Consider the following 13,851-nt stretch of genomic DNA (forward strand, 5'->3'; position numbering starts at 1 on the left):
TGCCCTCCCCAACTCCGCCCTCCTCCACACGCTTCCTCCTCACGTTCCCGTCACAGTCCGAACAGTGCTTTGTGTGAATGGGATTCGAGTTTTCTGGACCGACGGTAAACGGAATATACCAAAACCCTGACAGGACACCACAAAGCCTACGGAGATGATCACCCTTTTAAAAATGTTCGCGTTATTATGGATTACTCCCTTAGCTCAATGTCAAATGGGTAAGAAACGCTACCGAACTTATTCGCAGGCGTGATTAAACTGTATTTTTTAATTAATGTGATTTGTGTCGTGTGACTGTCGGGACGCGATCAGAGTCGCTCGGGGTGGGTGGTCAACGTGTCAAGGAGGACATTTTTCTGTCCCTGGCCATCATGATGCACGCTCCTACATCCTCTGGTGGGACTGGGGAAGGACCCTCCGTGGGGAAGACATGGCCCTTCATCTGAAGACCTCTAATCCCGCCCCAAGCACCACTCGTTGATAAACAATCCTCACGTCTCTCTGTGTGTCTCTCTCTGTGTCTGTCTCTCTGTGTGTCCCTCTGTGTGTCTGTCTCTGTGTCTCTCTGTCTCTGTGTCTCTGTCTCTCTGTGTGTCCCCCTGTGTGTCTGTCTCTGTGTCTCTCTGTGTGTCTCTCTGTGTCTCATATTTATTATATCTTTCAAAGGATGATTGACCTATATCTCTGTCTCTTTTTCGTCTTTTTGCTCTGGTAGTTGGACAATCAAATTGATCAATTCCATTAAAGCCAGGGTCTGACATTTATTTTAGAAGCACTTTTTAGTTTGTTAAAATTTTTTCAGAGGCTGTCAACCTTGTTGATGCGCCATCCTCTCAGTGGGGCTGTCAGGTTCAACCCTTTCCTTTCCCTCCACAGGCCAGCTCCCACCGCCAGCCAACGTGAACCTGTCCTGGGTGACGGACTTCTGTTATAAGCTGTCCTGGACCCCCCCTGTGGAGAATTACTCCTGCGATTATATAGTGGCTGAAATGAATGAAGTGAGTGAGGGATATACGTGGGGGTAGATTTAGGGGCAGAGGGACAGCGGTACAATGTGGAAGTGAAGCTATGGCCCTTGGGAGTAGCCTACACATAACAGTGAATCCTATACACAGTAGGGACTTCCACATAACGTAGGTGATGAGTGATGGGGGTTCATGTTTCTGGTACCAGATGGTTATTAAGACGAGCGATCTCAATACAAATGATGTGTTCGGCATCTCTTGAAGGTTAGACAATCATGTTTAGATCAAAACCCTAAAACCAACAGTGAATGGTTACTGCCAAGTCAATCGCTGCAACTGAAGTGACAAGAACCATACTGTATCATATCACATACAAATAGTGTGTGTAACTATTTGGATAGTTGTGTAACTACTGGATAGTTATAGATTCCAGCTCATTTAAAGTTAAAGTTCCTTCCAAAGTTAGTTTTTTTAATGCTTTAGGCAGGGGGCAGGCGTAGCAGTTGTTTTTTTCTCTGGCCTATACACTTTGCATAACATCAAAACAGGTTTTCATGCAAAGTGTGTCCCATCCACAGAAAACACATCCTTCCTGCATTTTCCCAGGCGCTATTTAAAGGTCCCATTGCATGCAAATCTCAGGCGCTATTTAAAGGTCCCATTGCATGCAAATCTCACTTTATGAGGTTTTCTAACAGAAATATGAGTTCCCTTAGCCTGCCTATGGTCCCCCAGTGGCTAAAACTTGTGTTCGGTGTAAAACGAGCACTAGGTGTTCTGCTCGCCTTTGAAAAAACGGAGGCTCAAGCACGCTGATTTGAAATGTGGTCCCATATGTCGTCGTAAAGGATCTAAGCTCCACCCCTTTCTCTGCCTTGCCCGCCCAGAGAATTTGGCCCGCCAATGAGACACGAACGTGCGACGACACATGTGTTTGTGTGTGTGTGATTACACACACTGTATCGCAAGTGTTTGCTGTTGGTGTTATGGTGCATAACACGTCGGTTCTTTGAGGTCTCTTGTATTTCTACAACGAGCCTATAGTTGGGGTTATCTCTTGATGTGGAAGTGGAAGAACCAGAGACGTCGGAGAACCCGACAAAGTCGTTTGTGGTTCATAATGTCGTCTGGAGGCGCAAACAGCCTTTGGCCGTGATAATATGTATTATAATATAGATATCTATGTATTATATGATATTATTTAGATATAGAGCTCCAGGACTGTAACGCAAGGGTTGTACACTTCCTTGTTATTTGGATAACCGTTCTGCTGTTGGTGTTATGGCGCATAACACGTCGGACTCTCATCTCTGGTATTTCCACAACGAGACTCGTAATGGGGGTTATCTCAGCCATGGTTGAGAATGAATTGGGGAAAGGAACTTTGGCTTTGACTCCCTGAAGTACATGAACCACGACATGGAGGAGAAAGGGATGGTTGCCCGCAAATATCTCCCGCTTGAGCCCCGCTTCCAGCTGCCGAGGGACCACCTCCTCACCGCTGCAGGAGGCGGTGGTGCCTAAGCGCTGACCGCTGCCGAGGCGGTGGTCCCTCGGCAGCGACGCTCCGGCGGGAGACAATTGTGCTCAACAACAGCGGGCAACAATCCCTTTCCCCTCCATGTCGTGGTTCAGTCTACTTCAGATTGATGTGGACGTGGAAGAACCAGAGTGCATTAAAGCTGCAGACACCGAAACGGCGCATTTGTGGAAAGCTCAATGTGCGACTGGTTCGTAGTGGCTTTAATTCTGTACCACGGCTGAATTTCGGGAACGTCTTCAAATACTGTGTTTGGGGCCTACTAATATCTATATTAAAACATCCATAAAATAGCATGCCATGGGACCTTTAACACACACACACACACACACACACACACACACACACACACACACACACACACACACACACACAACACACACACACATATACACACACACACACACAATGTATTTTCCTACTCAGTTCCATTGTAATCCGTTCTATTCTTCACTATTCTGTTTTATTTCCGTCAGGACAGCAGGTTCCTGAGTGACACCGTGAGGTACAGTTACGTTGCCATGCAGGGGGGGCTGCTGAAGTTGAATCTGTCTGCCCGTTGTGCGGGGCTGACGAGTGCGCAAGTGTTCCCGAACCTGACTTTCCCAGGTAGCCTCATGTCTCCCCCGTGGATGAACCGTAATGAATCGCAACCACGCGGCGATGCCATCAACCACGTGCACTACTCACAGCTGTATTAGCCTCCAGGGCAAAAGAGCTATTTTGGTGATGCTAGTGTGTGTGTGTGTGTGTGTGTGTGTGTGTGTGTGTGTGTGTGTGTGTGTGTGTGTGTGTGTGTTTTGGTTTTTGGGGCTACCTTTGCTGGTGTGTACTGGATATAGGTATGCATGGATATATGCAACAGAACAGAGTGAAGCTGAATATGATAGAATAGAACACAATAGAAAATAATAGTGTGTGTGTGTGTGTGTGTGTGTTTTCACATGACAGAGCTAGTCAAGGACTTCAAGTGCGCTCTTCACTCCAGAACCTCACTTAACTGCACCTGGCGGCCTGCCCCGCAAGTAGCGGACATCCACTTGTACTACTGGTACGGTGTTTCACTACTCCACTTCCTGTTTATGCCAGCGGCTGGAAAAGCTGGTGGATGGGGGGCGGGGTCAGAAGTGAATCCATCCTAGTTAAGGGCGTTAGTTGAGGCTTACCCCGTATGGATACACATACTGTATCACTGTATACTTATACATACTGTATCACTGTATAACTGTACACTTATACTGTTTATAGCCATTCCCCATAACATGATGCCCCTTTGTTGATGTTTTTGGACTGACGGCCATGTTTTCTTCTCAGCAAGATTCAAAACTAAAAGCTGAAATGATTGAATATGAATGTTTTCTCCCAGGGTGGTGGATACGTCTGGGTCCCAAGCCTTCATACCCAAGGAAAACTGTACCACGACCTTTGACCTAGTGGAGTGTCCCGCGTACCAAACCGACGCCAACGGCAGCAGGACGGGCTGCGCCCTGCGCCACGACCTGCGTTGTGGAAGCTACACAGAGTATGGCTTCTTCTGCCTCAATGTCTGGTTCCTGTTCAACAGCACCGTCGACGGCACCCTGGCCAGGAACACCTTTGAGACAACGCCAACAGAACACAGTGGGTGGAGGTTAGGGCTGCTCGATTATGGGGAAAATCACAATCACGATTATTTTGGTCAATATTGAAATCACGATTATTCAAACGATTATTTTTGAGTTTGAAAACATGTTGTATTTATTAAGTATGTCTCTCCCAAAAAAAACTTTGTAACTGAGAATTTCGCCATAAAAAAATACACAAAATGGTCAGAAAGAATCCAATCTAAAATAATATACAGATAGGTATTCAGCTGTGCTGCCCTTTCTATAAAACATAAAAAAGATTCTGTAAACTAGACTATGTTAATTTTATGATCGTTTGACGCTAAAATCTAAATCGGGATCAACATTTGATTAATCGCCAAGCACTAGTGGAGGTTTAGTAGTCTGTCGTTAAATACTGCCCACCTAAGACGCACACGGATAAAGACACACACACATTCACAGACACACAAAAAATTGTTTTGCTTCCTCATTATGTCATTATTATTTGCAACAGTGTGTCTACTACTGTGTCTAGAAAAAATGTGACAGTGTTTCTTTTGGGGGTATTTTGGTAATCGCAATGAAATATACAACAAACTGATGCTGCCGTTTCAATTCCATTCAAAAAGCTTTATGGATCGACTATTGTTTTGAACAGTATTACGATGCATTATTTATCTTTATTTTTTGTACTTAATGGAAGTATGTTTTTTTTCCCTACGAGAGTTTTGTACTTTGTTAATGCATAATATCTATATATATTTTTATACATTGGTTGTCAAGGCGGGGCCCTATTGTTGTTAAGGCGGCCGCCTTAACCATACAGTGTTGGGGGAAACACTGCTTTTTCACATCGACAACAAGATGTCTACCGGTTCGGTTTTTGTGTGGAACATTGTCTGACGAGCAAACAAGACATAAATTGTCTCTCAATCAATTCTTGAGATAGGTAAGCAAAAACGGGGGAACCGGCCGGTTGAACGTCAAACTGGACTCATCATGGAGGATGTAATTGTGTAGGTCCCTCTTAAACTTAAGCACTTATAAGTGTGTGCGTGTTAATGTCTCATCGACTGGAGACAGGTGTAGCCCGATCGTACTGGACACGTAAAACCCCCGGGCTGGTGTGCCCGGCCGAGTCAGACCGAGTGCAGCACGTGTGTGGAAAAGGACCACTATTGGGTCGATGTACAAGCTATCCCTGACACTTTGTGGATAGGTGGTTGCCTCCAGTCATCTGTTGGGTCTGCATAGAACAGTTGTGCGCATACTTGGCTAAAGTGTGTGTCTGTGTGTGCATGTGTGTGTGTGTGCGTGTGTGCGTGCAAATTTGGTTGCATGAGACCAACCCTGCCAAAGGCATGGAGTCATCCGTTGGTGCTCTCTCATATCCGTCATAACAGTCTCTCTCTCTCTTCCCCCCCCCCCCCCCCCCCCCCCCTCTTTCCTGCAGTGCAACCTCCTGCCCTGACCTGGACCGGGAAAGAGGACAACCACAAACTCACCATAAATTGGACGCCCGTAGACCTACCACATGCCTGGGAATACATTCTGGATTACACAAAGTGTGGGAAGAGAGAGAACAAGGTGACTCCTTCACCCAGTTTGAATTAACAATTTGAATTATTAAATTAAAATGAGGTGTGTGTGGGGGCCATTGTTAGCATCACCATTGTTATCTTCACCTTTGTTGGCCCCACCATTGTTATCTTCACCTTTGTTGGCCCCACCATTGTTAGCGTCCTATCCGGCGGAGCTGGGTTATGTTGGTGGCTCTGTGGCTCTGTGGACCTCCCATATCACTATTGCCTTCCTGGGCCTTGCCTTTGTTGGCATTCCATCTTGCGTTGTTCTTCGATGCTCGGGGTGTAGCCGCTTCATTCATCTAGTGTCCGTACTGGTTTGAAACCCATATCCTAGAGGCCATAGTGGTTTGAAACCCAAAACCTAGTGTCCATATTGGTTCCAAGCTAGCTGAGTGGGGCATTTGAAAGCATATTCTGCATTCAGTTGCCCCACTCAGCTAGCTTGGAGCCAATCCACCACTAGGTGGCCCAGAGACAACACGCTAACTGTTTAAACTTTCCGTTCCCTCCCAGATTATGTCTCCTGAAATCAACCACACAGTTCTGACGTTGGATCACTGTGCCTTTAACATCACCATGAAGGCCAAGCGCCGCGAAGGGCATGAAGAGAGCCTCCCAGGGCCATACAGAGTGTACGGTACGGCTAACCCGTCCCTCCTCCATCTGATCATACTAAATACATCTTCCAAGATGTCTCTATATATAGCATAACTATTCAAGAGGTTCAGTCACCACAATGCCTGTTTATGTTATGATAAATATTAGGATCTTAACAGTCTGTGGTCATTTAAAAATTGCAAGACAGATGTTGCTGCGATCTACTCTGTCTTTTTGTGCAAAGATTGTGATTGTAAATTGGTATTGACGTTTTCATTGTGTTAATGAATTGCGTGCGCAGGTAAAAACACAAACCCTCACACGGCGCTGATCTTGGCCTGCACCCTCATTCCAGGGGCGGTGGTTGTTATCGTAGTGGTGGCCTTTGTCTGTTTCAGGAGGTATGTCAAATCAACTGTGGGAGTGTATACATCTCCCTTTTAGAATAGTCATTAAATCTGACGTTTCACATTTTTGCAAAGAAACATTTCACTATCGGCCTCCGTTCCTTTCAGGCACAACGAGAGCATCTTCCCACAGGTTCCAGCGCCTCAGGACTTCCTCCCGGACATGCTGAAGAACAACAATGATAAGGTAAGACTGGTCTGTTGGGGAATGTGCTCAGCTGAGAGGCTGACCGTCACCACCGGTGACCGAGAACCTCCCTTAGACACATCGTGTGTTTAGGGGCAACTCTGTATGGCTTCCTGCTATCCGCAGGAGCAATGCAGATAGTGAGTGAGAGTCTGGCCTAATGTGGACGTAGAGGCGGAATAGCGTTGGTGGACAGTGTAGGGGGAGGATGTGTAATTGTGCAACAGGCAGATAACAGAAGTGCTGATGGCTCAAGAGCCTTGCGCAAAACCCACGCAGAGATCAGGGGAGACGACCGGTGTGGGGGGTGTACATGATGGAATAACGGTGCTCAATAGATTGGTTAAACGCGTTGATGTAATGTTGGTCGTTGTTTTAAGTGGAAGTGGATTTTTTTTTCATACATTTAACATCATGTCTATATTTCTGTAATTCCCTATGAAAGTTAGGGTCGTTATTTACTTTTAGAAGCATTCGTGTTTTGCCAAAATGTCTGCCAAAACGTTTTGCCAAAATGCCTTCTCTAGCTCTCACCCTATATCGAACAGGCTTATATCCAATACATTTCAATTACTTGGAAATGTACATATATATAAGCAACAAATATCTTACTTTAAAAATGTATTGAAATTATGAGTTCAACCCAGCTTGGTTATTTATGTCTGTATTTATTGTTTATTTCTGAATTATATTTGGTGCTTACCAGATTCACAAGGCGATTTATGTTCCTGCACCGGAAGAGGAGCCACAAAACGTCAGGTTTGACATCAAGCCTGAATCCAGATCAGACAAGTCGTCATGACGGACAAAGCGCAAAGTTGTCTGTGACAAAGGCAGAGTCTGCCCCGAAGCAGCTATGTTTAGAGCTATATACTTTAGATTGTTCAGAATGCTGCTGCTAGAGTTCTAACAAAGACCAACAAATTTGAACACATTACACCAATTCTTAAATCGTTACATTGGCTTCCTGTTGGTCAGAGAATTGATTTTAAAATCACGTTGCTAACCTATAAATCCCTAAATGGTTGAGGGCCAAAATATTTAACTTATATGATGCCACTACATAAGCCTTCTAAGATCTTCTGAGAACATTCTGTTAATTATCCCCAGAGTAAACACGAAACATGGGAAAGCAGGATTTAGCTACTATGCAACAAATAACTGGGATAAACTCCCTGAGGATTTAAGACTTGCCCCAACTCTGACCACTTTTAAAACAAGACAGAAGACTTTTATGTTTGCTTTAGCTTTCTGCTAAATCTTAAATTCATTGTACTTTTTTACTTTCACTTCCTAAAATTATTTTTTAACTTTGCCATTATTCTATCTTTCTAATCTATTTTACTAATTTTTTGCATATGTTTTATTTTCTATTAATTAATTTTTATTTAATTTTATTGTATGACAATGTTTATATGTGAAGCACTTTGAGTCTGCCTTTCGTACGAAAAGTGCTATATAAATAAAGTTGCCTTGCCTTGCTTATATAATAAAAAGGGGAACAAAATTCAAAGCAGCGGTTGGGAACTTCTCTGAGATGAGTGCATGCACTCTCTTAATATCTCTTAGGTGTAAACTTGTTAATTTGTGTCCGCTGTGCATGACATTTGGTGCTGCGTGAGTAAGAAAAGCACTTTTTTTGGCTCCTGGTTCCATCGGTCGAATGTCAATGGGAAATAACATGGGGTTTTTGAATGATCGTACATAACAAACTCTAGGTGGCGAAGAAGTAAAAGCTGCCTACGTTTTGAACTACACACTTTTTCCATCTAGATTCCACTTGGGTTTTCTATTGTCGGTGCCGTTAAGGTAGTAACCGATTATAAATGCTACCTTAACGGCACCGACAATCCAAAACCCAAGTGGAATCTAGATGGAAAAAGTGTGTAGTTCAAAACGTGAGCAGCTTTTACTTCTTCGCCACCTACAGAGTTTGCTATGTACGATCATTCAAAAACACCATGTTATTTCCCATAGACATTTGACCGACAGAACCAGGAGCGTCGGAGGCGGACTTATTCTTCAGAGGTCTATTGCTATTGCAATAATTGTTTTCGGCCCGAAGTAAATGATTGGATGTCATACCTGCCTGTTTACCAGCCTGGGCGCAGACTGCCTGTGCGCTCATTGCATACCCTAGCTTTTATGTACACATTGTTAACACCAGTGTTGTGCCTGAACAGTTCATGAACTCGTTCATATTTTGGGCGAACGTGAACTGAACGTACTGTATAACTGTCTGATGAACGTTACTGTGAACTCGTTCATTCTGGTGTCTGTGAACGGCACCCTCACTCGGTTTAACTTCGTTCAATATGGGGGTTATTTGTTTATCAACACTACGGATGCGCGCGCAGATCGCCGTGTTGTTTGACCGGTTGCCATGGTAATCTCCGCGTGGTTAATTTGCAGTTGCGGTGTTGCCAGCTTACTGTTACATTAAACTGTAATCAGAAAACGCGGTTATATGCTTTAGACCCTATAGTATCTGTCGTATAAAGGCTGGGACGAATTTCAAATTATAAATATGTACACTTTATTTTGAAAGCAGAGACCGGCGCGATTCCCATTGAAACGAATGGCGCGGTGATTATTCTTCAAAACGAGAGCTGTTAAATTGTGGAAAATGAATTAAATTGTAATCAGACAACGCGGTTATATGCTATAGACCCTAGAATATCTGTAGTATAAAGGCTGAGACGAATTTCGAATTATAAATATGTACAATCCATAACGTTAGCTCTCGTAGGCTCATAGCTCAGTGGACTACAATACCTCATAGAATCATTGCTTGTTGGCGGAAACGGAAATGGGGGCTGTTCACGTTTGGTTGTAGTCTTTTCGCTCGGTTCTCCGTCTCATCAGTAGGGCTAGAACCGAGCGAAAAGGCTACAACCAAACTGAACACCCCCCCCCCCCCATGCCGTTTCCGGCCAACGAGTAATGAGTCTTCCAACAGAAATCAATAGGATTCACAAAATGCTCTAAATGTGCAATAAAACACGATAGAAGCTGTATTTCTTTACGATACTTGATTCAACCACTCTATTTCATCCTAGACAAACCACAAAGGGGGCTCAATGTTCAAAATATCAGAAAAAACGAATAGCTCACAGCAACATATTGAAAAAAAGAACTATGAACTAGTTCATTTTTTGGAACTGTGAACTTAGTTCAACATTTTGAATTATGAACGTTTAATTTAACTAGTTCATTTTAAAATTTGTGAACTGAACTTTGAACTAGTTCACGTAGAAAGTGAACTTTCCCAACACTGGTTGTGTTGTCCTCACTGCGGTGTAGCAACTGCAGCTATACAACTAGCTAAACTCTTCCTTATAAATGAAGACGTGAGTCGTAGTAAGCTTTAGTTGCTCTTTACTGTGGCTCTTTTTCTCATTGTACAAGGTCAGAGTGAAAACTGTAACAAGACAAATATGAAAATTACCATTAAGCTCTGTAACAGGTGCTTTCCACATGTAAATAAATGTAAATAAAACGTTTTTAACCACAAATATATTGCATGCATTTTTCATGTAAATAGTACTTTCTAACATTAACTTATAAATGTAATTATGAAATTATCAATTTACGACGTTGCCTCTGTGACGTTTACAGTGATACAATCATGCGGATGAACACAGAAATATAGCTATGCAAATTCGTTTAGCCTCCTCAGACTACTAAACCAAAACGAACCTATGACCCGGGAACATTAGGGTGAAAACTGCCCTTCAAAATAAGAGCTCTTTCAAAACATCCATTCAGATTTATGCGTGAAAGGCAACACACTGGTTAATACTGTAGAGCCAATAGGCTACTATAGACGCCTCAACTTTCAAGAGATGTTATTATTGCTCTGAAAAGCATTCAAACTTTCGCTAATTACCCAAAGTAGGGTTACAGCAAGTGAAATCACTGTATTATTACCTTGTATGGAGGGACAGGTTGGGCAAAAATGCCCGGTGGGGTAGTTTACTCGGTCCCAAATGTCTGCGCGTAAATGTTTCTGTTAATAAAACAAATAAAAACACTTATTTCAGTAAGTGACAAGACATTCAATTCAAAACATCTGTTTTTCAAATCAATATACGACAGAAATATATTACTTTCCATGAGCAAATTATGCGGCTCTCCCTCGCTCTCATATGCAGCTCAAACCGTCGACCGAGTGCACCGAGGGTCACCGACGGTCCAACCGCGCCATCTGGCGGTCGTTCCTGGAATTTAACCAAAATGTCGGCTGAGAGTGGTCCTGATGCTGAGGGGATACAGAAGGGGGGAGCCTAGCGGTGATATAACAATCTAGGTCGTTCCCATCCATTTTTATCTGGCGCAGTCTCTGTGGCGCAATGGAATAGCGCGCTGGACTTCTAATCCAGAGGCTCCGGGTTCGAGTCCCGGCAGAGATGGGTCACTCTGTATGTCATTGTGCAGCTGTGTGGATATTTTTTAGCATGTACGAAATTGTATAAAGACGAGGATGGCTTCGTCATTTTCGGAAGTTAATCACAACACACAGGAGGAATGCATGCAAATATACATTGGAGGTCCCATTTTTTTGAAGTGATGTTTGCCTGCTATATTTGCATGTAGCATAATGTGTAGCCTTTAAATACCTGCAAATGGATGAGATACATGTGTTAGCAATACTATTTTCAATGTTGGTTATATCATACTACAAATTACAAATGTCTCATGTGGCACTGGATTGTACAAAATAGCACATTGACAGAAGTTATACAGGCTATTTGTGTTTCATTTAATGTTATTATAACATTAAATAAAACACATTATATTTAATGTTAGTGACCACACATACACCAAGAACACTATATATACTATATATAGCCTACACATTTAAAGTAGGCTACCTTGTGCATCAATATTGCCTTGACCCAAACGGTTAGATGATTGGTAGGTTATATTTATTATTTCCTCTTAACAATAAAAAATACGATAGTTCGTATGAAACGATTGATGGATGGATGGATGGAGGGCAAATGTGACGGCGCTACATCTAAATTCCGTGAAGCGTGTCCTCGTCCCTATTGGGGAGGACATTAAACGTGTGGTGCAGCAGTATAGCATATTGGCCATCAGAGGGCGCCACAACACAGAATGTGTAGTGCAGCAGTAGAGCATATCGACCACCAGAGGACGCCCTTACACAACGTCTCACCGCCTTCGTGTTGACCGAACCGGAGGATGAATCGCGCCTGAGCTACAGGCGAAAATACTGTCGGCTGGATGACAACATACGTCATTAGGAAGAAGATAACGGAAAAAATATTAATTCTTTGATGTTTATTCTTTATTCACATATCATGCCTAGGTCGATTTTTTTAAAATAAAATGTATAAAATGCTTTAAACAACAAAGAGCTTTACATTTCAATTCGAGGCGGACATCATCAAGCATGCACACACACAGCAACCTCTGAAATCAACACGCTGTAGTTTTGTTGTTGTTTTTGTTCTTAACATTAGGCCCACTGGCCTTTTATTGCTCGACTGAGCCCCTCTCGCGCGGCGAGAGGAAAGTGGGCCGAGCAGCGGTGCTGCTGACGTCATGAGAGCGAGCGAAAGAGAGAGAGAAAGAGTAGAGAGGGACAGCGCGAGACAGAGAGGGAGAGAGAGAGAGGGATAGAGAGGGAGAGAGGAATGCGCCGCTAATGAGAAAACGAACCCAGGAACTGTGCACGCGAGAGCGGTCAGCAGAAGAAGAAAAGAGCCGCGACGGAGAGACGAGCCAGCGGTGAACAAAATGGATTCAAACCCCAAGACATAGAGCGTTGCCGCCGAAGGTCTCCGACAGCAGACCATCACCATCACCACCACCACATCCACCACTGGAGATACCGTGAAGTGGGTGGGGTGGCGGGGGGCGGGGGGGGGGGGGACGTGAAACGACGACGGTGCGAGGAATATTGTTACAACCGTTACCGTGAGCGACCGACCGACCGGCCAAGCGACTACAACCACCGCGGGGTGCTTGGATGCTGTCCGCACGGAGGCTGGAGCTAGCGGAGACCCTGGTCGGCTGAACCATGCAGAGCCCGCCGCCGCTGCTGCTGCTGCTGCTGCTGCTTAGTTTGGCGGTGACTTCTCAGACCGGTAAGACCCCCAAAGCGTTTTTGTAGGATGTGTCACTCTCACACGCGCCGGCAGGTCCGTCCAAACTGATGGCGCCTTATTCTTATTTACATTGTGTGCGTGTGTGTGTGTGTGTGTGTGTGTGTGTGTGTGTGTGTGTGTGTGTGTGTGTGTTCATGAATCCATCAGAAGAACCCCACCTTGACATTTCAGCTCAGAAGTGTGCGCGTGCGTGTGTGTACGGGAGAATGCACGTGCGCGCGCGTGATGTGCGAGGAACATGCTCTTTTGGTTTGTGTGTGTGTGTGTGCATGTGTGTGTGTTTGTGCGTGCGTGTCAGTTGGGGTTGGGGTGGTATTGTCATCTCGACCGCAGCCATGGATCACCTCAAGTGCATGTGTGAGCGTATGTTCGCGGTTCACATGTCATTATGCCCCGCAGTAATGGATCACCGCGCGCCCCGTGTCCTACAGCCTATTTTACCAGGGCGCTGTGTCTCCGCGTGTACGCGGGGAGCACTACGACATGTGTGCGCGCGAGTGTCGAAATGAATGACCTTTGCGTATCACAACCTATAGAGGCTTTATTCAGACGAGGGGGAGCGCGAGGACGTGATGGGAATGACAGCCACTGACCAACCGCGGTTCTATATGCAAGACCCCCCCCCCCCCCCCCAACAATCCCCACCAACCTCCCCTCCCAGCATATGAAGGACTCCTCGTTTTAAAAACAGCCAGGCTACCATGCTGTAGTGATACTAGTGGGGGAACGGGCAGCCATTCATTGTCTTAACTTAGTCGCTATTTCTCTCTCGCTCTCTTTGTTTCTGCCTCTTAATATCCCTCTGTCCCTCATGATTTTCTTTCTTCAACTCTCCCCCTTCATCTG

General features: G+C 44.6%; 2 protein-coding genes across 2 annotated transcripts in view; both read left to right on the forward strand.

Annotated features, from left to right (window-relative positions):
• Positions 1 to 69: 69 nt before the first annotated feature.
• il13ra1 (interleukin 13 receptor, alpha 1) lies at positions 70 to 8,396 on the forward strand. Its single transcript, XM_079758212.1, has 10 exons — positions 70 to 218; positions 877 to 998; positions 2,982 to 3,114; positions 3,457 to 3,556; positions 3,872 to 4,125; positions 5,545 to 5,678; positions 6,191 to 6,314; positions 6,576 to 6,675; positions 6,790 to 6,868; positions 7,575 to 8,396. The coding sequence occupies exons 1-10, from the start codon at positions 155 to 157 to the stop codon at positions 7,668 to 7,670; spliced, it is 1,206 nt and encodes a 401-aa protein (XP_079614338.1). The 5' UTR covers positions 70 to 154; the 3' UTR covers positions 7,671 to 8,396.
• Positions 8,397 to 12,792: 4,396 nt separating this feature from the next.
• The window catches only part of LOC307090911 (kin of IRRE-like protein 1), a 40,610-nt gene continuing 39,551 nt past the window's right edge, over positions 12,793 to 13,851 (forward strand). The window contains exon 1 of the mRNA XM_079757718.1: positions 12,793 to 12,984. Coding sequence (XP_079613844.1) covers positions 12,918 to 12,984 — 67 coding nt within the window. The 5' untranslated portion in view covers positions 12,793 to 12,917. The remainder of the gene's footprint in view (positions 12,985 to 13,851) is intronic.

Source organism: Pollachius pollachius (genome assembly GCF_949987615.1).
Source record: "Pollachius pollachius genome assembly, chromosome: 20".
In the NCBI taxonomy this organism is placed as follows: Eukaryota; Metazoa; Chordata; class Actinopteri; order Gadiformes; family Gadidae; genus Pollachius; species Pollachius pollachius.

Bases quoted from the DNA above. Each gene is read 5' to 3' on its own strand.
- il13ra1 (XM_079758212.1), top strand. From the start codon at position 155: ATGATCACCCTTTTAAAAATGTTCGCGTTATTATGGATTACTCCCTTA. The intron at 999-2,981 runs GTGAGTGAGGGA...TATTTCCGTCAG, and splicing joins TAGTGGCTGAAATGAATGAA to GACAGCAGGTTCCTGAGTGA. The intron at 4,126-5,544 runs GTGGGTGGAGGT...TCTTTCCTGCAG, and splicing joins GACAACGCCAACAGAACACA to TGCAACCTCCTGCCCTGACC.